General features: G+C 40.7%; 1 protein-coding gene across 1 annotated transcript in view; it reads left to right on the top strand.

Moving 5' to 3' along the window:
* Window positions 1-24633, top strand: part of poln (polymerase (DNA directed) nu) — a 121183-nt gene that overhangs the window by 67851 nt on the left and 28699 nt on the right. Inside the window, 2 exon segments of the mRNA XM_066720952.1 lie at window positions 10662-10719; window positions 11909-11986. Coding sequence (XP_066577049.1) covers window positions 10662-10719; window positions 11909-11986 — 136 coding nt within the window.

Raw genomic sequence — 24633 nt, 5'->3', positions numbered from 1 at the left:
CCAGCTTGTGCCCTCCTGCTCTGCATGGATCGTTCTGCACGTATGTTAGTGTTTGAAGTAAAGCACATTAATTGAGAACATCATTAGAGAGCAGCACAAAATTGCCCTCCCAGGTAGCTCCTCAGATTGGGCATCTGACATTCTAAATTGGTTCGATAATGGGAAGAAACTCTATTAGCCTTAATGCTACTCAATAAGGGGTGGGGAAAAAAACAGACTAAATAGAAGGCTAAAATGTACTTTAATCTGTGCTCCTCAGAGCCTCTGCTGCACTACTCTGCCCTTTTTGTATTAATTGAATTCTCACTCATCCCCCTAGGTGTTCCCATTACTGCCTGATAATCTCTCCCAAAATCGGCACCAGGTTGCTTAAACATACACAGTTCTGGATACAGTGTGCAGCATTTATATACAATGTGCTGCGTATTTTATGCACAGTGTACAGTATATTTGTTTAAGCAGTTGATATGCAAGGAATGCTTTTGTTTTTGTTTTTATCCTCGTGACAGCATGACTTTCTAACGTGCTGTGAAGCATTCAGTGTATTTTATACTGTACAAGAAAAAACATCATCCTGCTTGCTTATGTCTAATTAGGGGGTACCAGTCTGTTGGCTGTTTTCCACCTAGAATTCTGTGAGTAGATAAACTGCAGTTGAGACCGGCTTGTCCAGATGTCAGTTTCCCTGGGGGTTTTGCTGGTCCGTTTAGATGGTGCTTCATTGGAGTTGGTTACAAACTGTGCTACTGACTATTGGCAGTCCTACAACGGGCCCCTCAGAAGTACATACATGTTTTTTTTTTGAAAGCCAACTGGTTGTCTTTGAAGAGAGCATGAGGGGCACGTTTAATTGGCTGGTCAGGTCAATGTTTTGCCTCAAGGCTTCATTAACTGCACAGTCAGTTTCAGTACCATGAGGATTCCTTGTCTCCTGACTTCATGAAAGTGTCATTTATGTTTTATTAATCAGTCCTTTATTAGCCCAGGGAGATTTCACACAGGTTTGTTACCAATACTGATAAAGCACACAAACACTGAGGACACACTGAGGCACTGAGGTCATGTATAGCCTATTCAATGCAATGCTTTTGGTGTCCGGTCTCTGTGTTTTTTAGGTACGGTTTGAAAGTATGATACAATATTATTTTCCATTAAGGTACAAAAATAGGGCATTTTTTCCTAACTTTTTTTCTAACCCTTTTCATGCCAACCTTGATAGAGGTTCATAGAGGTACGTTAGGATTCTCCACTTAGAGTGATATACAACTCAGACGACAATACAATCGTTTGTTTGGTGTTCAAAGCATTCGTTCTCTGTCATGTCACTTTCCATATTTCTCCCAATGCCTACTGACTGTAGGCCACAGCAGTAGAAAATGTGCTTATTTGCCAAGCTTGCTGCAGACCCAGCACAGTCAGAACATATCATCAGCACGATGGCACACTGAGGACACCTGTGAATTGAGTCGTTTACTCCCAGAGATGCTGCAAAACAATATGTAAGCACTTTGGCTTGCATTGCTACTAATGGGCATCTCACACATTTGTGAAAGAACATTATTACAGTGATTCACTGTCCATGTAGCTTTACATTCATTTGAAGCAATTACAGCCATATGTGTTTTTAAAACTTGCAGAAATGCCATAAAAAATAAAACAAACACATTGGAAAAATATTACTGCAGGATCTCATGTTTCAAATAAAAAACAGCCACATTAGGTCGTAGCATCAGAGGGTCTTTCATCTCTCTCAGTCTTCCAGCCTCTACTGAGGGCTGACTCTACGACTCTAGATGTATTTAGACTTGTCCTTTTTTTCATGGCATGGTAATCCAAACTGAACTACAGTATTCTTAACGTGGAAGTTAAATTTTCCACATGATGTTATTTAACTTGCCTATGAAATACTCCTTTCTGCTGTCCGACCGAGTATTGATTTGTTTTGTTGACGTGCACACTAACGGTCAGCACAGTCAGGGGAAAGCTGGAAAGCTGACCCAAGTATTTTAGTTCTTGATTCCCACCAAGGAATTAATGTTTCTGTTCCTAGCACTGGCCACTCCCCTCGGTTTCTCTCCATTCACCCTTTCTGCCCTTCAGTGCCTCTGTGGCTCGGAGTCACACAGACGCACACACCTGCCCCATCGTCTTCTCAGGGATTATGATGCGATCAGACACTGTGACACTGTGTACTGTAGAGATAAGTGACTCATTGCTATCCAGTCCACAGTGCTGACTGCCTTATTAGAGAGAGCAGTGTGAGGGGGAGTTAGGGAGGACAGAGTGGTGCAGTGGCTGTTAATATCATGAAGTGGCTTAGCCCAGTGCTGCTGCTTTTACAATGGAATCAGTCTTCATGAGCCAGAGAGTGGCATGTTCAAATGCCACAGGCCAACCTGAAACCGCCTGACAATGGAGGCATTGCCAGCAGTGGAACCTGCTGAAAGAGATGGATAAATGAAGATATTTCAAACTGTTCAGCCTGAATGAAGATATTTCAAACTGTTCAGTACACAGTGTCACAGGGTTGGAATGTCCAGATGTTTTATGTTATGTACAGTGGTGTTCACATTCATCAGCGCCCTTCAAGATTTGTTGTTTATTGAGTTTGCACAGAATAATGTATTATTTTACCACAGCGAAAAGTTTGTTATTGTTATTATTATTGTATTATTATTGGAAGATAGTTGAGTAGCCATTTACTTACTTCTAATATGTGAAGCTGACCATCATTAAAAATCTAAAGAGCTTTATTCATTTTACCATTTTGTGTTTGCCATTTGTTTCCCCACAACCTTAAAGAAGAACGTGCGCAATTTCTAAAATGTATGGTTTTATGCACCTTACCTGTTGCCATAGTGTGTAGTAATATTTTTACAAAATCCATGATGGACAAGAATAAAATTATTCGACAAGCTGACAAACATACATAGGAAAATAAAGTTAAGATATAAGGAAAGAATAAAGGCTAACAAAACAATAACAGCACATATATATGCTATATATACACTCACCTAAAGGATTATTAGGAACACCTGTTCAATTTCTCATTAATGCAATTATCTAACCAACCAATCACATGGCAGTTGCTTCAATGCATTTAGGGGTGTGGTCCTGGTCAAGACAATCTCCTGAACTCCAAACTGAATGTCTGAATGGGAAAGAAAGGTGATTTAAGCAATTTTGAGCGTGGCATGGTTGTTGGTGCCAGACGGGCCGGTCTGAGTATTTCACAATCTGCTCAGTTACTGGGATTTTCACGCACAACCATTTCTAGGGTTTACAAAGAATGGTGTGAAAAGGGAAAAACATCCAGTATGCGGCAGTCCTGTGGGCAAAAATGCCTTGTTGATGCTAGAGCTCAGAGGAGAATGGGCCGACTGATTCAAGCTGATAGAAGAGCAACTTTGACTGAAATAACCACTCGTTACAACCGAGGTATGCAGCAAAGCATTTGTGAAGCCACAACACGTACAACCTTGAGGCGGATGGGCTACAACAGCAGAAGACCCCACCGGGTACCACTCATCTCCACTACAAATAGGAAAAAGAGGCTACAATTTGCACAAGCTCACCAAAATTGGACAGTTGAAGACTGGAAAAATGTTGCCTGGTCTTATGAGTCTCGATTTCTGTTGAGACATTCAGATGGTAGAGTCAGAATTTGGCGTAAACAGAATGAGAACATGGATCCATCATGCCTTGTTACCACTGTGCAGGCTGGTGGTGGTGGTGTAATGGTGTGGGGGATGTTTTCTTGGCACACTTTAGGCCCCTTAGTGCCAATTGGGCATCGTTTAAATGCCACGGCCTACCTGAGCATTGTTTCTGACCATGTCCATCCCTTTATGACCACCATGTACCCATCCTCTGATGGCTACTTCCAGCAGGATAATGCACCATGTCACAAAGGTCGAATCATTTCAAACTGGTTTCTTGAACATGACAATGAGTTCACTGTACTAAACTGGCCCCCACAGTCACCAGATCTCAACCCAATAGAGCATCTTTGGGATGTGGTGGAACGGGAGCTTCGTGCCCTGGATGTGCATCCCACAAATCTCCATCAACTGCAAGATGCTATCCTATCAATATGGGCCAACATTTCTAAAGAATGCTTTCAGCACCTTGTTGAATCAATGCCACGTAGAATTAAGGCAGTTCTGAAGGTGAAAGGGGGTCAAACACAGTATTAGTATGGTGTTCCTAATAATCCTTTAGGTGAGTGTATATATATATATTAAAACCCAGTGGTACAGTTAAAGTCAAACAACTTGTTAACAACAAGAGAGCAAGGGTGCAGATCAGAGAGATATTTTGCTTCCCACACTGAAGGAGAACACAGAACATAGTGCCTTTGTCTCCCTCGTTCTGCATAGAAATCACTTACCAAGAAAATCACACAAAACAAGATTTCCTGTGCTGGAGATCAGAAAAGATCGGAAAGATCACTGATTAATATTCCCAATGAAAAAGAAAACAACTGGTCCACTCTGAATTAGCTATAAACACACCACACCAAGAGCTAAGACCATGCAGTTTCTCTGAGCACCTTTTTTGAACAACCTGTGGTCCTATTCAGTTTTTTAATTCTTCTGAAAAGCCAAAAGTCCAATTCTCTTCATGCTTTGACTTGAAAGAGTCTCTATACTACGCCAAACAAGGCACTGAAACAACTCACAAGTTAATTGCTCTCGTTTACCAATTGTTTTAAATGGCAGACTATTGCACAGTTCACAGCATTGTAATAACTCATCTTTGAGACAATTGTTTTGTATTGACATCAAATTAGTGGAATAAGAATCCATGTCTATATTCTAGTTGCAATGTCTGTTTCTATTAAACAAGGTTGTAAATCGAGGAAAAAGAAACTTGGGAACATATTAACAACCTATGCCCAATGCCTTGAATTCAGTAGTTTTAACACTGACCTTTCCCATTTCTCTTTGAGGAACTACGCTGTAAATCTTGCTTTTGTTAAAGGTCAGGGTAAGTCTAGTCTCATATGTCTAATAATTACTCTTGGTTATACTAGACTTGAGAATTGTATGTGTCTCTCTAGCAACTAGTGACCTGGCACCTGCACAAATGCAGAAAGATATCTTGAAAATGATTGCAGTGGATGTCACTCATTTGTTTTTAGAACTTGGTTAGGATGTGGACAATGAAAAGAAAAGTTGAAAGGATGTTACCTGTGCAGTATCAGGTGGTGATGTCTAATTCTTCATTTGTTTTGGCACCTCTCTATAGACTCTCTATATTTATTTAATCCTGAAATAGAACGTGCATACCCATGGCAAATAGTGAAATACCATTATTGTGGCAAATAATCTGGCAAATAGATTAAAATTAAACTCAGTAGTGCAGTTCAGTCCTATTCAATTGCTGTGGAAATGCTGCATTCCACAAATGTTTTGGTGATAGAGATGAAAGGGTCCAAAGTCATTATTTGCGTAGGATCAAACTGCAGACCAGAGGTTGGCAATTCCAGCATTTGAGGGCCCGAGGGGTTTCTAGTATTCATTCAGCCTCAGGTTTTAATCACTTAATTTGGATAAGACGTCAAATCTTCCATGCTATGGGCTATAATTGATAGGTACCAAGAAAACCTTTAGGAAAACAGACCCTCAAAACTGGAATTGCCCATCCCTGCAGTAGAATGTGACTATGTGCACTATGTGCAGCTGATGTCACAGATGTCCAGATTTTTGTATTTGGTTTGGTTTAGATTGCTTCCTTCATTACCTGCTGCCTGTGAAGGTATTACATCATATGTGGCTTTTAGGATTTACATGATTTTAGAAACTCAGCATGTAAGATTTGTTTATTTATTTATTTATTTTTAACACACAAACACAGCATGTTCACATTTTTTCTGTGATGAATATCAAGGTCAATGCTGATTTTTGTAATCTGTTGCCATGATATAGGCAGTCTGTTGTGTCTCTCTTCTAATCATACCTCAGTAATGACTCTGCACAACAGTTAAATGCTATTGACAGGCTGCAGCAACACTATTGCTGAGGCTCAGTCTCTTAGCTGAACACTTACACAGCAAGCCAAACAATCAATCGGTAGTGAGCTTGCGATATAGACACATAGCCAATTCCATTGTGTGGAGTATAACCTTATGTTTATCACCCCCCACCCCAGAATGCTAATAAGAGAATAATGCTACAAAAAACAAAACAAACAGCTCAGTACTTCACCACAGTGTTAATCTCTACAACTTGTTCTTCATTAGTTTCATGGCACAGTGCAGAAAGCCTTTCGGGTAATGCTTTGTTAGATATGCATGAGCCCAACAGGACGGGCCTCGTTTTTTATACCCCATTAGTGCTGCACGACTCAGGCACTGTACTACGGAGATGAGCTGAATTGTAATATAACAATTCAGAAGTGTGTCGGTGGAGGGGGGGCACAAAAATATATAGCAAAAACCCATCCTTTGCTTATGATTGAAGGTGTGATTGTGAACATTAAAGCCCATCTTTATTTTACATCTGTTCCTTGGTCTCCAGCAGGGGAAAAATCAGTCCTTCGTTCCAAACAGACTCCGGGGACTGAGCAGGCCTGATGGATCGTGTCCCAGTCTCTAGCGATGCAGGTTTTCCTTCCTCATTGAACTGAGTCAGGGTTTTGTCCTGAAGGCAGCAGTATGCCATCCTGAGGGTAATAAACTCTGGCAAAGAGAGGCATCCCAGCATATGCTATGGAGGTGTGAGATTTGGAAGGGTGATCTCAAGTGACATGGAACCTTATGTTGCTCTGGCAAGGATTCTTTCTCTTTTGGTTAAATGACTGAACATTTAGTTTTTGGTCTGTTTTTGTGTAGCGGTCCTGAAAAGCTCTGTATTTGTAGCGCTGTGCATTGCGAATCTGATGACAGGGCAGGTATAGTTGTACAAAGCTCTCTGGCAAGCTTCAAACTGGCAAGTTTCTGTGTAGGTAGGAATTCCAGTTTCTGTAGTTCTAAATTAAGCCAGTAAATCTGTGTTCCAACATACCTCCCTGCATATCTTGTGTTTTCTAAAACATTATCAAAAGTACCTGCGCAGCATGTATTGAGCAGAAGCAATCTGATTTCACTGCATATGAATTCACATGATCTGCAATGATCAGGTCCTGGATATAAAAATGGGAATGATGTGAATAGCGGTCACGTCCCACACGGCGTACATGTGCGCCTTAGTTAAGGAAGTCTGGATGGAGTTCAATGCCTGCGGCAAACTGGATCAAAGCCATTCATATTAACACTGCAGTTCGTAAGGTTAGACACTGGTAAGGTGTTATACATGTTTTAAAGCAGTAATGCAATACTCTGTGCACTCTCTACCAGGATGGATTAAGATTAAAATCATAAATTCTAGCTGAGACTAAAATAACTTGGATCAATGGTCTAAAAAAAACTTTCAGGCACATGTTATATTCCCGAGGAAAATTGATATTAAAAAAAAAGATATTGATTGTTGTTTATAAAAAAACATAAATATCTTGCTTAGTAAGGAATGCTGATGGGCGATTGAGTGTCTTACAGACATCAAACCCCCCTATGAAGGAGCTGAGACTGCTTCAGCATCACAGGAAAATTTGAGGTTTTTGTGTTGAATGCTGTGTAATCTGAGACCTGTTTCTTGTCAAGTTAGCAGTGTGAATGCGCTAGAACACTGCAGCACCCACAATCCTTGAGCCTAGACATCAGCAATTCAACTTAATTCACTGAGATTTGCATGTACTGGTTGAATTTAACACACACACTGAAATTTAATTGTTTATATATTGACTGTTTTGACTTTAGTCAGACTTACCTACCAACTAGTTTCCTTGAGTTCAGCAGGGATTCACCAGCGTCCGAAAGCCCCTTAAGCATGAGATAAATCACAGCAATACTTCACCAGTAATTTTCACTTAGTTATTAATGGACACCAAACGAACACGATGCGTCGAATGGCCTCCTCTCGTTTGTAAACTTTCTTATGTTCATATGTTCTTATTACAGAGGAAATTCAACACAGTAAAATTACAGGATTTGCAGTGATTTAATACAGTTTAATAATCTAGTAAAATTAAGTGGAAAGGATTTAACAGTTATACAATAATCACATCTTGCTTTATCTGGTCCACCAATGCCACATTTAACAGCAGAAAAACAGGAAGACTGTGCCGTCATGCCCTCAAGACAGAATAGGCTGATTGATAGCTACAGCTATCACCAGGAGATAACCAGGAAGCACTGCATCGTGAGAGGGACTTCTGTTACAGGTGACTCCCACTTGAAGTGCAGTCTTCCCTGTAAAGGAACATCATCTGTAGCCTATGCTAATGCTTAGTTCTCAGTTTGCCACACTACCTGACTATTCCAGCAAAAGTATCTTCTGAAAGGACCATTTGATCTGAGAGGGAGAGAGAGAGATTGTGTATTGAAATGTTAATTAATCACAATAATAAGATGATAAAACATAGACTACAGCAAATACAACAGTTAGAAAGTAAATACAGGAACGTGTAGCTAAAGGATTTATTGAAGAGATGTCTGTGAAAATAACTGTTCAGTTTAAATTAGCAGAACACTTTACTCATCCAAATCCTACCCCTTTATTCAGAGGTGCTGTGAATACACATGAATCCATCACAGCCATCTCTGTAACAGGCCTGAGTGTTCACATCAGGGTCAGTAAGAGCATATGTAATTGTGGCCGTAGTATGTAATATATTCATGAACATGCTCAGCAGCCTTGGCTAATCGCTCAACCTTGGGACAGGGGAGGAAACGGGATCTGCTGTAACCTTTCGACTGGGCTATAGATTAGATTACAAAAACACAATGCTTTCACCCCAGGCCTCCCAAAAAAAACTTGACATAAGAAATTCCCCAATCTAATTAGCCTTGTTCTAACAAAGAGAACAACAATGAAGTGAAAGCCTCATTTCACAGGGCTCTGAACAGCAATGTTAATGGAGATGGTTCACTGGAATCAAGGCTATAGCATGAGGCAGAATGCTGACGCCTCCTGTTTGTAAATTAACGTAACAAGGCAGGGCCGTGTAATGCTGTTGATCACAGAAAGCCGTCTTGAGCGGTTTGCGGGCTGTATTCCAGACCTGGAGTAGTATGACACATAGCGACGTTGGAACACTTTTTGGTCCATCGGTTCTTGTCAGAGTTGCTCCTGGTCTTAAGAAGACCCAGGATGCTTAGCTTCTGATCGCACTGATACAGCAGCAGCAGCCTGCCTCTCTGACCTTGCAAAGACTCCACTGCACATCCGTTATGCACTCTTTACAGTCCTGCATGTGTTTGCCAATGTCCTGCTCTCATTCATTCAAGCACAAAATTAAGCACCATCTGTATTTCAGAGGTACAGCAAACTCTTGAATCAGTTCAGTTTAGAAGGAATATGGTGACAGATCTTGTGTCAGTTGAATAAATTAGCCATTTTGTTTAGGTTGCTCATTATGTTCAAAGTGTGCAATCTTTAGTCCTTGGCTTCATACAAATATCATCCTGGGCTGACCCTGCAAAAAGAAAGGTTAGCCGAGACAACCTCTTCAACATCCTTTCCATTTCCTGATATCCAGTACCCTTTGTGTGATGCAACAGTTATCTTTGAAACCTAATGAAGGGCTTTGAGGCTGAGCAGGGAGCACTCTTGACCTTTCAACTGCCATGGGCCTTCACTGTGCTGGCTGTTTTGCTGTGATTAGCCTTCGATAGTGAGAGCAGGTGCTGCATGCGTCCATGATTAGAGAAAACGTTTTCTCCCGTACCGTGGGCACATGGAGAAATATTACAGCCCTTGGGCTCAGCCTCAATCTTTGTGCTTGTGATTGCATGTTTTGCCATGGGCATGCAGCACTTGCTTAAATGACTGTGTGTGGGAGTCATTTAGGTGTGCAATCTGCTTCCCTGTCAGCCATTTGGCACACTGTTTCAGTGTGTTTCTTGAAACCTTGGAGATTTTATTTAAAATGGCTTTTGGCCTTCAGAGTGAGAAAAGGCATTTAGTAGATTGTAACACTAACAATTGTGAAGCAATCAGTGCTCAGTCTGTGCCATGTTTCTACATCAGTGAAGACTGAAGGGAGAAATTACCAGTCCTTGTCTTTGTGCATTCAGGGGTTGAGTTACCCCGATATGTAGGTGCGTGTTCTTCAAATCCAATCCTCAAGGCCAGATGGCCAGAGCACGTTTTAATTCCTTTAATTTGAGCTTGATATTAAGTAATTTAACACTTTAGGGAACTGACTGAATCCCTTCCTCATCTAATGCAAGTAGTGATGGCAGCAGTGAGTAGTAGTGGTTAGGGCTCTGGACTCTGGAGGGGAGGGTTGTGGGTTCAATCCCCAGGTGGGGGCACTGCTGTGGTACCCTTGAGCAAGGAACTTTACCTAGATTGCTCCAGTAAATGCCCAGCTGTATAAATGGGTACAAATGTACAAATAATGTGATGTGTTGTAACAATTGTAAATCACCTTGGATAAGGGTGTCTGCTACGAAATCAGGTAATAATAATGTTTAAGAGAGACCTATACACCTGCATTGGATTTGAAGACCTATGCCTTTGACTGTGGAAGAGTGTAGACAGGAAGCCAATGTCTTCCTTATTTTTATTTTGTATTCTTTTCAGTCATTAAAATTTGAATTTGTTTTATGATTACAGAATTTTCAAGCCATTCCCAAACAACCTATTCAAATTACCAAGAAGCAGTACATCCAAGGTAAAGCCTCATCAAATGTATATTTTTTCTTTCTTCTTCTCCTTCTTCTTCTATTTGATTTAAACGTTGTTGAGCTTTGAGTTGCACTGAGCATCAAATGCAATAAAGATGTATTTTTATTACTTGGTATTCGTAATTGTCAGGGTGGGGATCAATTTATGGGCCTAGTTTTACTATACATGTTGTTTTTGTGTTGTTGTTAAAGGGATGTCCCTAAAACAAGACTTGTTGACTTCCCCCTTTCTGTCAAAATCCATGACATAATTCATGAACATCTGCTAAGGTGCGTTTCACCTGAAGCAACATCTATCATTCAAACTAGTGTTTACTTCTATTAAGTAAAATAATATTTTTTTTAAGCCCCGAAAATGTGCACATTAGACATCATATCAGAGAAGCTACACTCTTACTGAAGGAAGTACATTTCCCCTGCAGGCTTAGCAGTGGTATTTTACTCCCCTGTGATCTCCTTCCTGCACATCTTAATCCATCTGAAGGTTTTTGCAGTGAAACAGCATTTTATTTTAAGCAATCGTTGTACTTTGCATGAAGACATAGTGAGATTAATGATCCATTCTATTAGCGCTTTCCCAGGCTTCAGCTCCAAAAATCTCTGTCCGAGGCAAAGATATTCAAAAAGCATTTCACACATCACGGTCCTACATTATTGAGCTCGATCCCCAATGGTGACTCACTCTTAGGTGTTTAAAAGTCTTTTTTGTATGCCTTCATTCTTAATTAACATATAAACCCCAGTTTACAGAAGCCAAGTTTTCATCAGTGGATTGTTTCCGGAAGCAAAACATGTCTTTCATTTGAACTTCTGATGCTGTGTTCTTGCAATTATGTGTGCTTTATTTGTTTAGCTTTCTTTAGTTAAGCGAGTGTCCTCAAATTAACTTGCAGCAGTTCATATTAAACACAATTCCAATTAAAAATGGAATGTAGGCTGATTTGGCTGACATTGAGTTTATTTCTTTAACAAGACCATTGAGTTAAGCAGAACTGGAATTTGTATGATCATTAAAAGCTTGAGAGAAAACACCTACTGCATTAATCACAAGTGGTTTTAGGCAATTGATGTTATATGATTCCCTCTTTTCCAGTATGTTCAGGGGTGATGAAAATGGTCAGTGGCCAGTGCTGTTTTGTGTCATGTTGTAAGGTAATGTTGTGTTGGTCCTCTCAGGGAAGGAGCCAGAAGTGGTCACTATTCACCCTCGCAGCTGGTTCATCTCAGAGGAAGGCTGGACATTCCTGTCAGCAGGTGAGTACACAACCATGCTGATTTCCTCTATACTTTTACAAAGTAACTAGAAAGCAACCATTGTTATCACTCAGTTCAGACTCTTAGCCAGCGCTTAAGACACATGTTGATGGAATAAATAGTGGTCATTAAGGGAGCAGTGCTTCAGCAGTAGGCTAATGGAGGGGAGGGGGGTTGATGAGGGATACTGCCAGTAGCCATAGGAAGAGCCTGCTGCACCACTCACTAGAGTAAATGTAAAATCCTGGTTGCTCACATTGCAAACTGTGTCCTTTGTACAGGGAGTCAGATCCCAGAACTGTGCTTGATGGTGTGAAGTCACATTCTACTCAATGAAAAGCTGAGATGCTTCTAGGAGGTTCAATGAAGGCTTTTCCCCTTCATAACATGTTTAGTGCTGAGAGTCCTTCAGCTTCAGCTTTATGACAGTGCCCATTTACATATCTGCACTGCCCCACATGAGTGGCAAACCCTCTACACCAGTGGTTTTCAAACTTTTTTTCCGGCGATCCACATTTTTAGAATGTCAAACCTTCGCGATCCAACTAACAATGACTACACAAAAAAGCACAGAACATGCAATCAGACAAAGTTTATATGCCCCAATTTTTCATTAAGTACAATATTGACCGTTAGTTCTCTCATTAAGTGGCCCCCACAATCCCGGGACACTTTTAAACAGAACGGGATGCTAAATTGAAATACATTTGCATGTTAATTATTCCTACATATTTGCTAAAATTAATCTTATTGCTCAATTACTGTGCGCAACAAACAAGTCATTTAGATCAATGTAACGTCCTGCCTCCAAAAAACCAAGCAATGTTACTGATTGGGAGAGTATGCACATTATGGCAATTTAATCTTTACCAGGGGTCTCCAACCTTTTTAACATGACAGCTACTTTGAAAAAAATAAATATTGCAAGCTACTTTTTATTTTCTCCTCCTCTTCTCAAATTCAGACTGCGTGCAATGTGCATATTGACATTCAGATTGGTAATATTGCTGTTAATTAATTGGCAGATATTGTATTATGTTGGGCATTTTTAGCTAATCGTGGCTAATCAGAGGTGGGATAATGGAAATGGAAATTTGATGGGATAGTACCTAGGAGTTTGCATGTCTGTTTTGTAAGATTTGTTTTTGTGTGAACAAAATATGATTAGCCTGATCTGAAGGCCATTGCTCACTGTATCCGACACCATTTGTAGTCCGTCACCTAAAAAGTTGTCCGTCAAGGACATTGCACATTGGATACGTTTAAACCGCGCCAAGCACACACGCTGTTTCTTTACCTCTTTAGAAGACAAGCAGGTTAGCCAATAAAGTGGAACAAGCACAAGGATTTAAAAACATGCAACTAACAGAGTGTTATCCACAGCCATGGTGCAGTGCCACTGAGGCTGTCACCCATTGTTTTGAGTTGCAACGGGGCTGCTGAAGAAATAAGGAGCTATTTCATCATTTTTACAATGATTAAAAAAAAAAAAAAAAAAACAATCACTAGCAAAGGACACCTCACCATAAGAAAAAAGCAGAATGCAATGTTGAACATTAAACTGTTGATATGAAAGTGCAAATCTCTGTAATTAATGTAAGTCACATGTTGTGCTGTGCTTTCTCACCTTCTAGAAGAATTCTAGCTACATCAGTAGTGTCCTGCTCCTCCATGATAGCTTGCCGTATATTTTCAGTCTAATTATTTCCTTTGTTGTATTCTTTTTAATTCTTCATGGTTAGACGAGCAAATGATGAACTTTTCCGTCAATCCATATATCTTCCTACTGTTTTCCATTGATCAGTGTCATTTTTAACACACATGAAATCAGATCGGATCAAACTCCTTGATGCACTTCTGTCAAACGACAATGACGGGCTCAGTGTGCAAGGTGTGATACGGATGAACACTAATTTTTCTCTTTTCAAGACGGTAAAAATTGCATGCATTATCGGATCCAGTGTTCAAAGGGCTAAATGCAGCCCCGGCCCCGGCCATTTGAGCGCCCTGTGCGATATAGACATCATTCTAATTTGCACAGACGTAACTCCCCTAAAACATTCACCAGACAGCAAGAATGCAAAAGTATATTCTTGTCACTAATGAAAGTTTACCCACCTGGGTTTTCTCCTGCAAAGTCAAGTACAGACTCCGTTAAATCCAGATTGCTTCCACAAGGTTTCCAAACGTAAGCATTACTTTATCCCGTCTTTTTCTTTAAAATAATTCTAACCTGTCAGAGACTCTCTGCTCTGTCACTCTGCTTAGTCCCGCCTTCAAGAGGAAGTAAATGAGCCAATCAGTGAAGCGAGGCTTTTGAAGCCAACTGTGTTAGGACAGAATTGCTCCGGGGACACAATATATACAAGATGTTTCTGATTGATTACTTGCCTTTGGGGTGCGGAACATACATGACACAGACTTATTTTTGACAGGTTTGTAACATTGGAGACATCTTGTATCCTGTGAGGCTGCACCTCCCCTTGTCTAAATGCGTGCATGTATTTCCAAAATTGATGGGACAGATGAGCTGCTTGTTTTTTGTCAAAATTACAGTCTAGTCCTGTTTGCAGGATGAGAGGGCAATGCGCATATCAGGCAAAGAGTTCAGTCTATTTCTGTACTTTCTGTTCTTTTTTTTGTAAAACGTAAAATCCCATATCACATTGACAAGTCGTTGGGAAATGCAAAAGCATCCAAATGCTAGCTTTACTTAGCACTGGATATTCCACTGAGATGCTAATCCAGAATGATGTTAATTTCATATGTATATGCATTTATAAACGGAATAGCTACCAATGAACAAGTGATGGAAAATAACGAAGTCATTTAGGCCTAGTTCAGTGCCACCTAGTTTAATTTCTTCTACCAGTCTATGGGATCATCCTTATTGCTCTTTTAAGGTGGATTTTTTTTTTGTGGCATTGTCTCCGATTTAGGAGCAAGCTGCCTCCATTTCCGCTAACACACAATGTTGCCACAGCATTATACTACATTGTGGCAAGTTGTGTGTTAGCTGGGATGTCTGCTCTAATCAGTTTTGGGTCTAGACTCGGTGACGGATGACACTGGTGATTGGGACAGCTTGCCGTCGTTGAGTTTTTGGTCCAGCGACAGACTGTTTCAAATGGGTGCTCACTAAATATTCATCTGTGGTATATTGCCTCATGTGGCTATCAGGTGTACTGCAGATAGGATTATTATATTTTCAGAGAAAAACTGAGAGAAAAATTATATTCTGCGTTTCGTTTTGGTGACCCATTTTTAACCCGGGTTGCGACACAGCAAACAATGCTCAACACCTGATGGACTAGACTAGCCCCCAGACTATCTGCATCATTTTATACCCATCATTATTTTCGCCCCGACCACATTGACAAACACGACACACTTCCTGCTAACATGCCTCTGTGTCCCTGTTTGCAGTGCAGTTGAAATCAGGGGCAGCAAGAAAGCTGGGCTCAGGCTACGCTGGGACAAGTGTCTCCGCAGATTGCTTGTGAAAGGTAGCCCGTGCTGGGCTGTCCAGAGGGGCCGCTGTGGACTCTGCTACGTGCAGCTGTGAGAAAAGCCTGTTCATCTCTCTCTGAGGAAGCAGGGTTGTGACAGGGGGGGTGTTACAGTGCTGGGAGACTGGCAGAGAGGAAAATCGCACCAGCAGTGTGGAAATGCCTGACAAAGAAAACTGCAGACAAGTCTGGCAGGAGCTCAGGGTTTGCTCGGGTTTGGTCTGACCTAGTAAGCCAGAACAAGAGAACAGGATCATCCTTGTTATATAAAGCCTGTTGATCCTTTCATGGATCAATAACAGCCTTCTCTCAACGATGTGCTCCAAACGGACAGACTTTAGAATTATTGTGTTGGCTGATTTCCCTGTTTCTTTCGATGTTACAGCTAGGTTTTGGGGCACCACACATTTGTTTTCTGTGTGTGTGTGTGTGTGTGTGTGTGTGTGTGTGTGTGTGTGTGTGTGTGTGTGTGTGTGTTTTCAGAATTACCTAGTTTCACACCTACATCAGATTCTGCCGTTAGGAATCCTGAAATATCCTGTCGACCTTCAAATGAACCCACTGCTTCTGTCTCTTCAGCTTTAGCCTACCGTCTTTAGGAGTGCTGTAGTTCATCTGAAGTAAGTGTATCTATTTGGCTGATCAGCCCTTCATAATATTGCACTTCTTTTCGTTTTTACCCAGTATGAACATCGCAGTTTCAGACAAAATGTTTCTTTGAGCAAATTATCTTTAAGTTTTCAGCTGGTATACTTTTTTCATTTGGGTCTACACAAACCCATTCAGAAGATCTTGGTAGAGTTTTTTAACACTAAAGTATCACTCTTCCATTTTGAAATGTAAAAAACTATAAAGGTGTCAATGAAATCACAGAAGCACACAATCTAAAAAGTTAGTCACCTTATTTTGTTAAACAAAAACCCATCCTCACAATATCTGTCGCCATTTACAGGAGAGATATAAGAATGTAAACCTTCAAAGGGACGTGATGCGATATCCAGACCATGAGAGCACCCCTGGTATCAAGAGGCAGGAGCTTTGGAGTAATTCTATATAGAACAATAATAATTCCCACTGAATTCTCCGTAACTATCTTCATGCTAGATACTTTGTGAATGTCCTGCTCATGGACCAGATAAAAATCAGCTCCAGCCAAGAGCCGTCATTGGATCGTCCAATTACTCGTTTAACTCATGGGAGGAGCTACAACTGCCTCCCCCCTCTTAAAGGGAAAGTTCCCACTGACATACAAAAGTGACATATCCTTTAATGTGCTTTGGTTAAATGTAGACTTTTACAGTCTCTGCGGTCAATTACAGTTCAAAAACCTCAAACATGGTCCAAGTAGAGCTGGAATTCTGGGGAAAACAGGCAAGATTCTGGCCTTCTAATAGCAGTCTCCTCCATCACTGACAACATGTTCAGATTTCCTTCTTTGGATCACTAGGGGAAGAAATAAGAAAACAGCAGATTCAAGACAACAACATCTGTTGTGGCCTGATTAAGACATTTTACCACAGATCAAAGCAAAGCTTACTGAATCCCTAGGTACATCCATTCTATCAAACTGAAAACAAACAAACTGGCTTCAAAAAAATCTGGTCATGCTTGTTACATGGGAGTTGTTTTTTTGCCTATTATTTGAAGTTACTGTTGACATATCGTATGTGAATCTGACACATGAACACTTGACAAAGAAGTTTATTTATAGCCAATGTCTTCATTCTCATTTTCCTGTGGCGGGGAAGAACCTTGAACACATTGAATGAGTCTCAGTGCTACTATACTGTACAAACAGTGATCATCATGACATACACCCCAACCCCTGACTGTATACCCCACTGAAGATAACATCTATCTTAACTGAGAAACACTGACCTTGATACCAAGACAACAGGGAGACAGTGTAATGACAGTGTAATTACTGAGCTCAAAACTGAACACCCAGTGCTGAACATCTAACTTGATCGATACAGCACCCCAGCTCTATTCTTAAGAAATGTGACCTACAAATTATTCATCATGAAGCACTTTTCTACTGCATTCTATAAACCTGTTTTTGTACAAACTGAAAACCATTATTGACCATTTTATTTCTTCATGAATGATGAGGACTTAAGCACAGTTGCACTACTCCTGCACAGGAAATGATTAGAAAGAAAGAAGAAGAAAATGTGAAATTGCTTTTGGAGCCCTAAATAAAAGAGTTATTATATACATCGCATTGCTCTGATAATACACAAATGTGGTGATGGATTTTGTGTAAATTGATGCTCAGTCTAGAAGAATGAAGAACTGCCAGGAAGCTTTTATTCCCAATAATAATATTATAAACAAAAAAGAGTATTCAAGTGCAGCCGAATGTGCTCAAAAAGAGCTTTACGGATTTCAGCTATGCAAAATTCCTCCTCCTTCCACTGATAACATAGGCATAGCTTCAACGCTATTTTAATTTTAGCTGTCAGTAATTTCCTCTGAAGTGTCACTTTGAATTAAACAGACGCGCTCAGTTCAGCTCCAGTTTCTAAAGGGGCTATCTTTGTCTGATGTGATGATTGCTCCCATTAGCAGTGCTTTTCCACACGGAGCAAGGCAGCTTCAGCATCACCTCCTTCACTGGCAGCGGCAAGGACAATGTCCATTCACTTCTGAAGACCATAGGGTCCTTCAGTGCAAATTGTATTTAGACATATAATAAATAGAGGTGGGACCTTAACATCAGTGTTTCATGAAGAAAAAGACATATTTTATCTCTGAGTCATACTGGTCTTTAAAACAATAGACCTCGAGGCCTAGCGAATGCATTATACATGTATAGGAAGGAAAGCATTTGTTTGGGAGTTGCTAAGTGTGGGCAGTATTTTATTGCTTTATATGTACTTCCCACTACAATGGATACTCTGTGTAATGTGTTTCAGTTTTTCCCAATTACTCTTTGGGTGCTGGCGAATGGCCGTTGGCTAATGTGAACTGCATCCCAGCAGTTATAATGTGATGGTTAATCTACATTAGTCAGTTTACTGTCACTCACGAACAAGTTTCCTAAAAGGGCATTTCTTTCTTGCAGAAGATATGGAGCCAATTATTCATCGCTAATCAGATAACCCAGAAAGCACGCAGCCAAGAAGAGAGAGGCGTCAATTATTTGGCACTAAAAATCAGTCCCTTATGTCCTATTTACATTTTGATTATATTTGATTATACTCCCAAGCAATGTACACACAAGAAAACAGCTTTAATAATCACTGCTCTGACCAGTCTCCCTGTTGTTTGTTGTTCACTGTTTCTCCTGCCTGTGCATTTCAGTTTTCAGCTGTGATCAGGCATCAGATTTTCACTCCTCAAAATTGCTTCTATGGAATGAATTGCTGGTGTCTGAAAGCCAGACATTTCAGTATTTCTGTGATGGTTAGAAAAAAGGAAAAGCCTGCTGTTTTTTTTGTTTTTTTTTTGATGTGGCATTAATAGATGGAGCATTTTTTGTTCTAGAAATAAAACAATGATAATATACAGCTCTGGAAAAAATTAAGAGACCACTGCAATGTTGTCTTAAATCAGCATCTCTACATGTATGGCAGCCATTCCACTCCATTCATATTTTTATTTGGAATTTGGGAGAAATGTTGTCAGTAGTTAGAATAGACTAAAACAAAAATGTTAATTTTACCCAAACACATACCTATAAATAGTAAAACCAGAGAAACTGATTATTGAAACTATTTTTTTTTTTAAAGGCTTTTGAAGTGTAACAAGGCTTCCTTTCCTGATTGAAACTAGTCTTGCTGCAAATAAGTTTTCAACCTTAATAGATAGCTGTGCCTTAGAATGAGTCAGAATAGAAGAGGGCCCTGAGTTTAGATCTTAATAGGGATTCGACAGTGATGGGCCCATTGCAGGAGTTTATTTTATCCAACAGAAAGCCATGGTGTCCAAAACAGTACAATTAACAACACATTAGAGGGGTTTCCAATTTTTCATTCAGACAGCATGATGGAGTTCAGCCGGCAGACTAGATATCACTGAAGATCTCTAAAATACAATATAGTTTGAGGGTTATCATCATGATACAATATTCATTGTGTTCTGGTGAGCTTTTCATGTAAAGGCATGCACAGTCAGATATTGACGCTAGCCCCCCCTGTGGCCTTGTGATGTAATGTCTTGTTGGCGTACTTACTCACAGCCTGTAGATGGAAGTATAAGCTTTGCGATTACAGATGCATGCCAGGGGGAATATGCATTCTGCATCCCTATTGGATGTCAATGGTGTTGTGCAGCTATGGAGTCTGTGGATAATATCTAAGTGTTTGGCATGAGAAGGAATAATAGAAGACTGCTTGGATGACACAGACCCCCCCCTTCCCCAACACACACGCACAACGGAGATGTTATTCAGTTATTCAGTTTATTGTTTTCTGTTTTTCATTATTCTATGTCATAGACAATGCGAAGATATCAATTGATGTTATTAATTCAGTTTTGCCTCTCCCTTCATTCATACCGCACACAGAAAGAAATCATGACAATGTCATTTTGATTGATTTCAAAATATGGGGGGGGGGGTTACATGCAGTTTTATTTCCCTTCAAGTTTGAAATGCAAATAACTTCATTCACATCTAAGTCTGCATTCGGCTATGATCAATCAGCACAGAAAAAAGCCTTTGAAACTGCATCGAGATAGCAATGTGATTCAGACAGTCAGAAGACTTTTTCTTTATCACTGATCAATGCTGCCAACCATTATACCACTCTGGAGCCTGATCTCCCCAGCTCGAAGAAGCTAGGCAATGCTGGGCCTCATCAGTACTTGGCTAGAAGATATCATAGGAAAATCAGATTGCTGCTGGAAGATCGCTGCTGGGGGATTGCTAGATTTACATGCTAGTGCCCACAGCCATACTAAAATATTTAAAATATATTGTTGTAAACACATTATTCATATAAAACTCACAGTATTTTGGGAATGATAAATATGATTAACATATATACACTCACCTAAAGGATTATTAGAAACACCATACTAATACTGTGTTTGACCCCCTTTCGCCTTCAGAACTGCCTTAATTCTACGTGGCATTGATTCAACAAGGTGCTGAACTGTGACTGTGGGGGCCAGTTTAGTACAGTGAACTCATTGTCATGTTCAAGAAACCAATTTGAAATGATTCGACCTTTGTGACATGGTGCATTATCCTGCTGGAAGTAGCCATCAGAGGATGGGTACATGGTGGTCATAAAGGGATGGACATGGTCAGAAACAATGCTCAGGTAGGCCGTGGCATTTAAACGATGCCCAATTGGCACCAAGGGGCCTAAAGTGTGCCAAGAAAACATCCCCCACACCATTACACCACCACCACCAGCCTGCACAGTGGTAACAAGGCATGATGGATCCATGTTCTCATTCTGTTTACGCCACATTCTGACTCTACCATCTGAATGTCTCAACAGAAATCGAGACTCATCAGACCAGGCAACATTTTTCCAGTCTTCAACTGTCCAATTTTGGTGAGCTTGTGCAAATTGTAGCCTCTTTTTCCTATTTGTAGTGGAGATGAGTGGTACCCGGTGGGGTCTTCTGCTGTTGTAGCCCATCCGCCTCAAGGTTGTACGTGTTGTGGCTTCACAAATGCTTTGCTGCATACCTTGGTTGTAACGAGTGGTTATTTCAGTCAAAGTTGCTCTTCTATCAGCTTGAATCAGTCGGCCCATTCTCCTCTGACCTCTAGCATCAACAAGGCATTTTCGCCCACAGGACTGCCGCATACTGGATGTTTTTCCCTTTTCACACCATTCTTTGTAAACCCTAGAAATGGTTGTGCGTGAAAATCCCAGTAACTGAGCAGATTGTGAAATACTCAGACCGGCCCGTCTGGCACCAACAACCATGCCACGCTCAAAATTGCTTAAATCACCTTTCTTTCCCATTCAGACATTCAGTTTGGAGTTCAGGAGATTGTCTTGACCAGGACCACACCCCTAAATGCATTGAAGCAACTGCCATGTGATTGGTTGGTTAGATAATTGCATTAATGAGAAATTGAACAGGTGTTCCTAATAATCCTTTAGGTGAGTGTATGTAGAATGTATGCAAGGTGGTATGAAATATATTTAAAATGTTACAACAATAGACCCAATCTCATCATACAATAAACATATTTGCTGACATATATTTTTAAAACATTTAACATATAATAACAATAAATCAAGCATGTTGTCCAGGTATTTTTATGTATTCAGTATAATGACTACACATATTTAAACATCCCTTCATGCTCTTTGCTGCAATAGAGCTGCTCAGACTGGTATCCTAGTGTAAATCCATATTAGGCATTCTCAGTCTGGCCTAGCTAACGTTCCCATTTCTAAATAATGTATTTGTTCTCCACCTGATCAGTAGTCGACTGGCACAGAATCTCTGCAGAGCTCTCCTACCCTAGAGTGTGCTAAACTTCAGTGGTGCACAGAGTCCCTTTTTACCTCTTCATGTCCTTATCGATGCTTCAGAATGGTCTCCAAAGTCTTTGTTCTCAGTGGTCTAGATCAATAAGAGCTGATGAATGTCTTGCGCTTGCAAAGGAAGAGGAGGATACATGTGCCTTCACGTGTCATTAAACGTGCACAGCAGTCCTATATGTCAAGCACAGGACATAAAGCAAGCACAATCTCCCCATTAACGTTGATTGGGTTTGACAAAAGCCCACTCTGGCCATGTTCAATCTTGTTTGTGTATTGATTGTCAGAGAGTAGGAGTTGACATTTGCAGGCGATCTCACATAAGAAATGGTGGAAAAGGAGCTGAGAAGGAAAATTAGGAGGTGAAGCCAAAAACTGAAAACAATTAAATACGAGCGCACACCAGGAGAGGAAGTGAAGCTGTTAAAATTGGCGGTATAACCACTCTGCTCTGTACAGTCGAGTGGAGATGAGTACAGTGTTTGTATTTAACTGTCTTTTCCAACCGCAATTACCATTCACGTTCAGATTGATACCAACACCCCCGCACACCCACTCCGAGACGCATGCACACTCCCTGCAGTCATAAATCATTGTAAAGCTGCAGAGCCACTGATACGCTTTTAGCCCTTAGTCAGCAAAGAGACCCACTGAGGCCTCCTGTTCACTGCAGTCCATGCTGTGCGATGTTATAGTCGCTAGAGGAGGTGGAGATTCACAGTGTCCTTTTGGTCATTCCAGCAGCTCTTGTGATCTGTGTACAAAAGAGCTGTGTTTCTTGTGGGATCAAAACCCAAAGTTTGCCTCTTGTCTCTAACAAGCAATAACATCAGAAGAAGTGGTGGGGGTATTGGGAACCTTTGTCAATCCACAGATTACGAACACAGCCACAGGGGGATAGCCCTGTATCAATGGCCTTGCCCTAATGAGCTAATGCTCTAAGGGTCTGAGAGGGGTTGGCAATCTCCAACTCCCAGCTAAATTAAAGGTGCAGGGGACTATAGGTACCCTGTAGACCTGTGCTGGAAGGTTTGTGTTGGAGAAGTGGGGGCTTGGGCTAGGTTGACACTAGCTCACTGCACCAGATAGTTGATATCAGGCAGCACCCCCTTCAGAAAGCGCAAAAGGTTCAGAATGGCTGTTTTTTTCACAGTTTATCTGTGAATGCTCCTGGATGCTTTATGCAACTGACTGTAAGACACAGTTCAGGTACCTCCTGAAAGGTTTTGGAAACTTTTCATAAGCAACACATCATCAGCATCAACACTCCATTCATACAATTCATACAATAAAAACATAAAAGCATTGAAAATAATAATTTATAAAAATGTATGTAATTAATTTTTTTTTCCTCTAAGCCTCTACCATTTTCGGATTGCTCCACACTCCTGCCCCACACCCCTGCCCAGATCATCTTAAAATACACAGTAACCAGGAACTCCCAGTCACAGATCAGCACTTGAAAATGTGAGAGAGAGATGAATTTTGTAATGCCCATTGCTCCCAGGTTCCAGCGTGTCAAGGTTGCAAAGCTGAAGAACTGCCAGTTATACTGTTTTTCTCTACATTTTTGTTTCCAGTATGTAATTAAAGCTCCCAGCTTTCAATGTTTTATTCCTAACAGAGCTAACTATCTCTTGTAAGTCTCTTGAGCTGACATAAACAAATTCTTCGAACAGCACGACTGACTTCAAGTGAGCCTTATTTCATTCCACACACTACACCGGAGAGTTGACTGCAGAGTTCATTGTGTAACAAGTGCCTGACTGTTTGGCACCTGCCTGTATTTAAAAAGAGTACTTCTGCAAACACATCATGAGTGAATTCATTCAGTTGTTGTTGTTTTTATTCAGTTTTACAGCAAGTGTTTGATATGATTTTAATACAATGCTTATTTTAGGGACTGTATTCTCACAGGGAGAGCAAAGCGACCTATGTCCTGTACCAAATTCATAAAATACATTATCTGGTTTTGTCAATATCAGATGATTGAGTTAAGAGGTTCTAATGACATCTCTGAAGGCAGGTAGAGAGGACAGAAATAACGCTGAGAGCTTGCAGCCTGAAGTGGCTCAAGCAAAGATTTTCAAACTAAACAGTTAAAATAAGAATTAATTGAAACTGGTTCTTATGTTGGTGTTAATGAATGTACACTGCTCAAAAAAATTAAGGGAACACGTAATCATCACAGTATAACACCAAGTCAATTAAACTTCAGGAATATCTATCTGTCCAGTTAGGAAGCTTAAGCGATTTTGAATCAATGTCACCTGTTTTGGTGCAAATGAAAGTGACAACAGGTGCACTGGAGAGGCAACAGCAAGACAACCCCCCAAAAGGGAATGGTTTTGGTGGTGGTGGCCACAGACTATTGCTCTCTCCTTATCCTTCATCACTGATTCTTCTCTAGTTTTGTGTTTTGCTAGTGTCCTTGTCACTACTGGTAGCATGAGGCAGTATCTGCAGCCCATTCAGGTTGCACAGGTAGTCCAGCTCCTCCAGGATGGCACATCCATACGTGCCGTCACAAGAAGGTTTGCTGTGTCCCCCAGTACAGTCTCAAGAGCATGGAGGAGATACCAAGAGACGGGCCATTACACGAGGAGAGATGGACAGGGCCGTAGAAGGGCATCAACCCAGCAGCAGGAGCGGTATCTGCTCCTTTGTGTGAGGAGGAACA

This window comes from Amia ocellicauda, chromosome 13 (assembly GCF_036373705.1).
Source record: "Amia ocellicauda isolate fAmiCal2 chromosome 13, fAmiCal2.hap1, whole genome shotgun sequence".
In the NCBI taxonomy this organism is placed as follows: Eukaryota; Metazoa; Chordata; class Actinopteri; order Amiiformes; family Amiidae; genus Amia; species Amia ocellicauda.
This window is presented reverse-complemented; position numbering and strand designations above follow the sequence as displayed.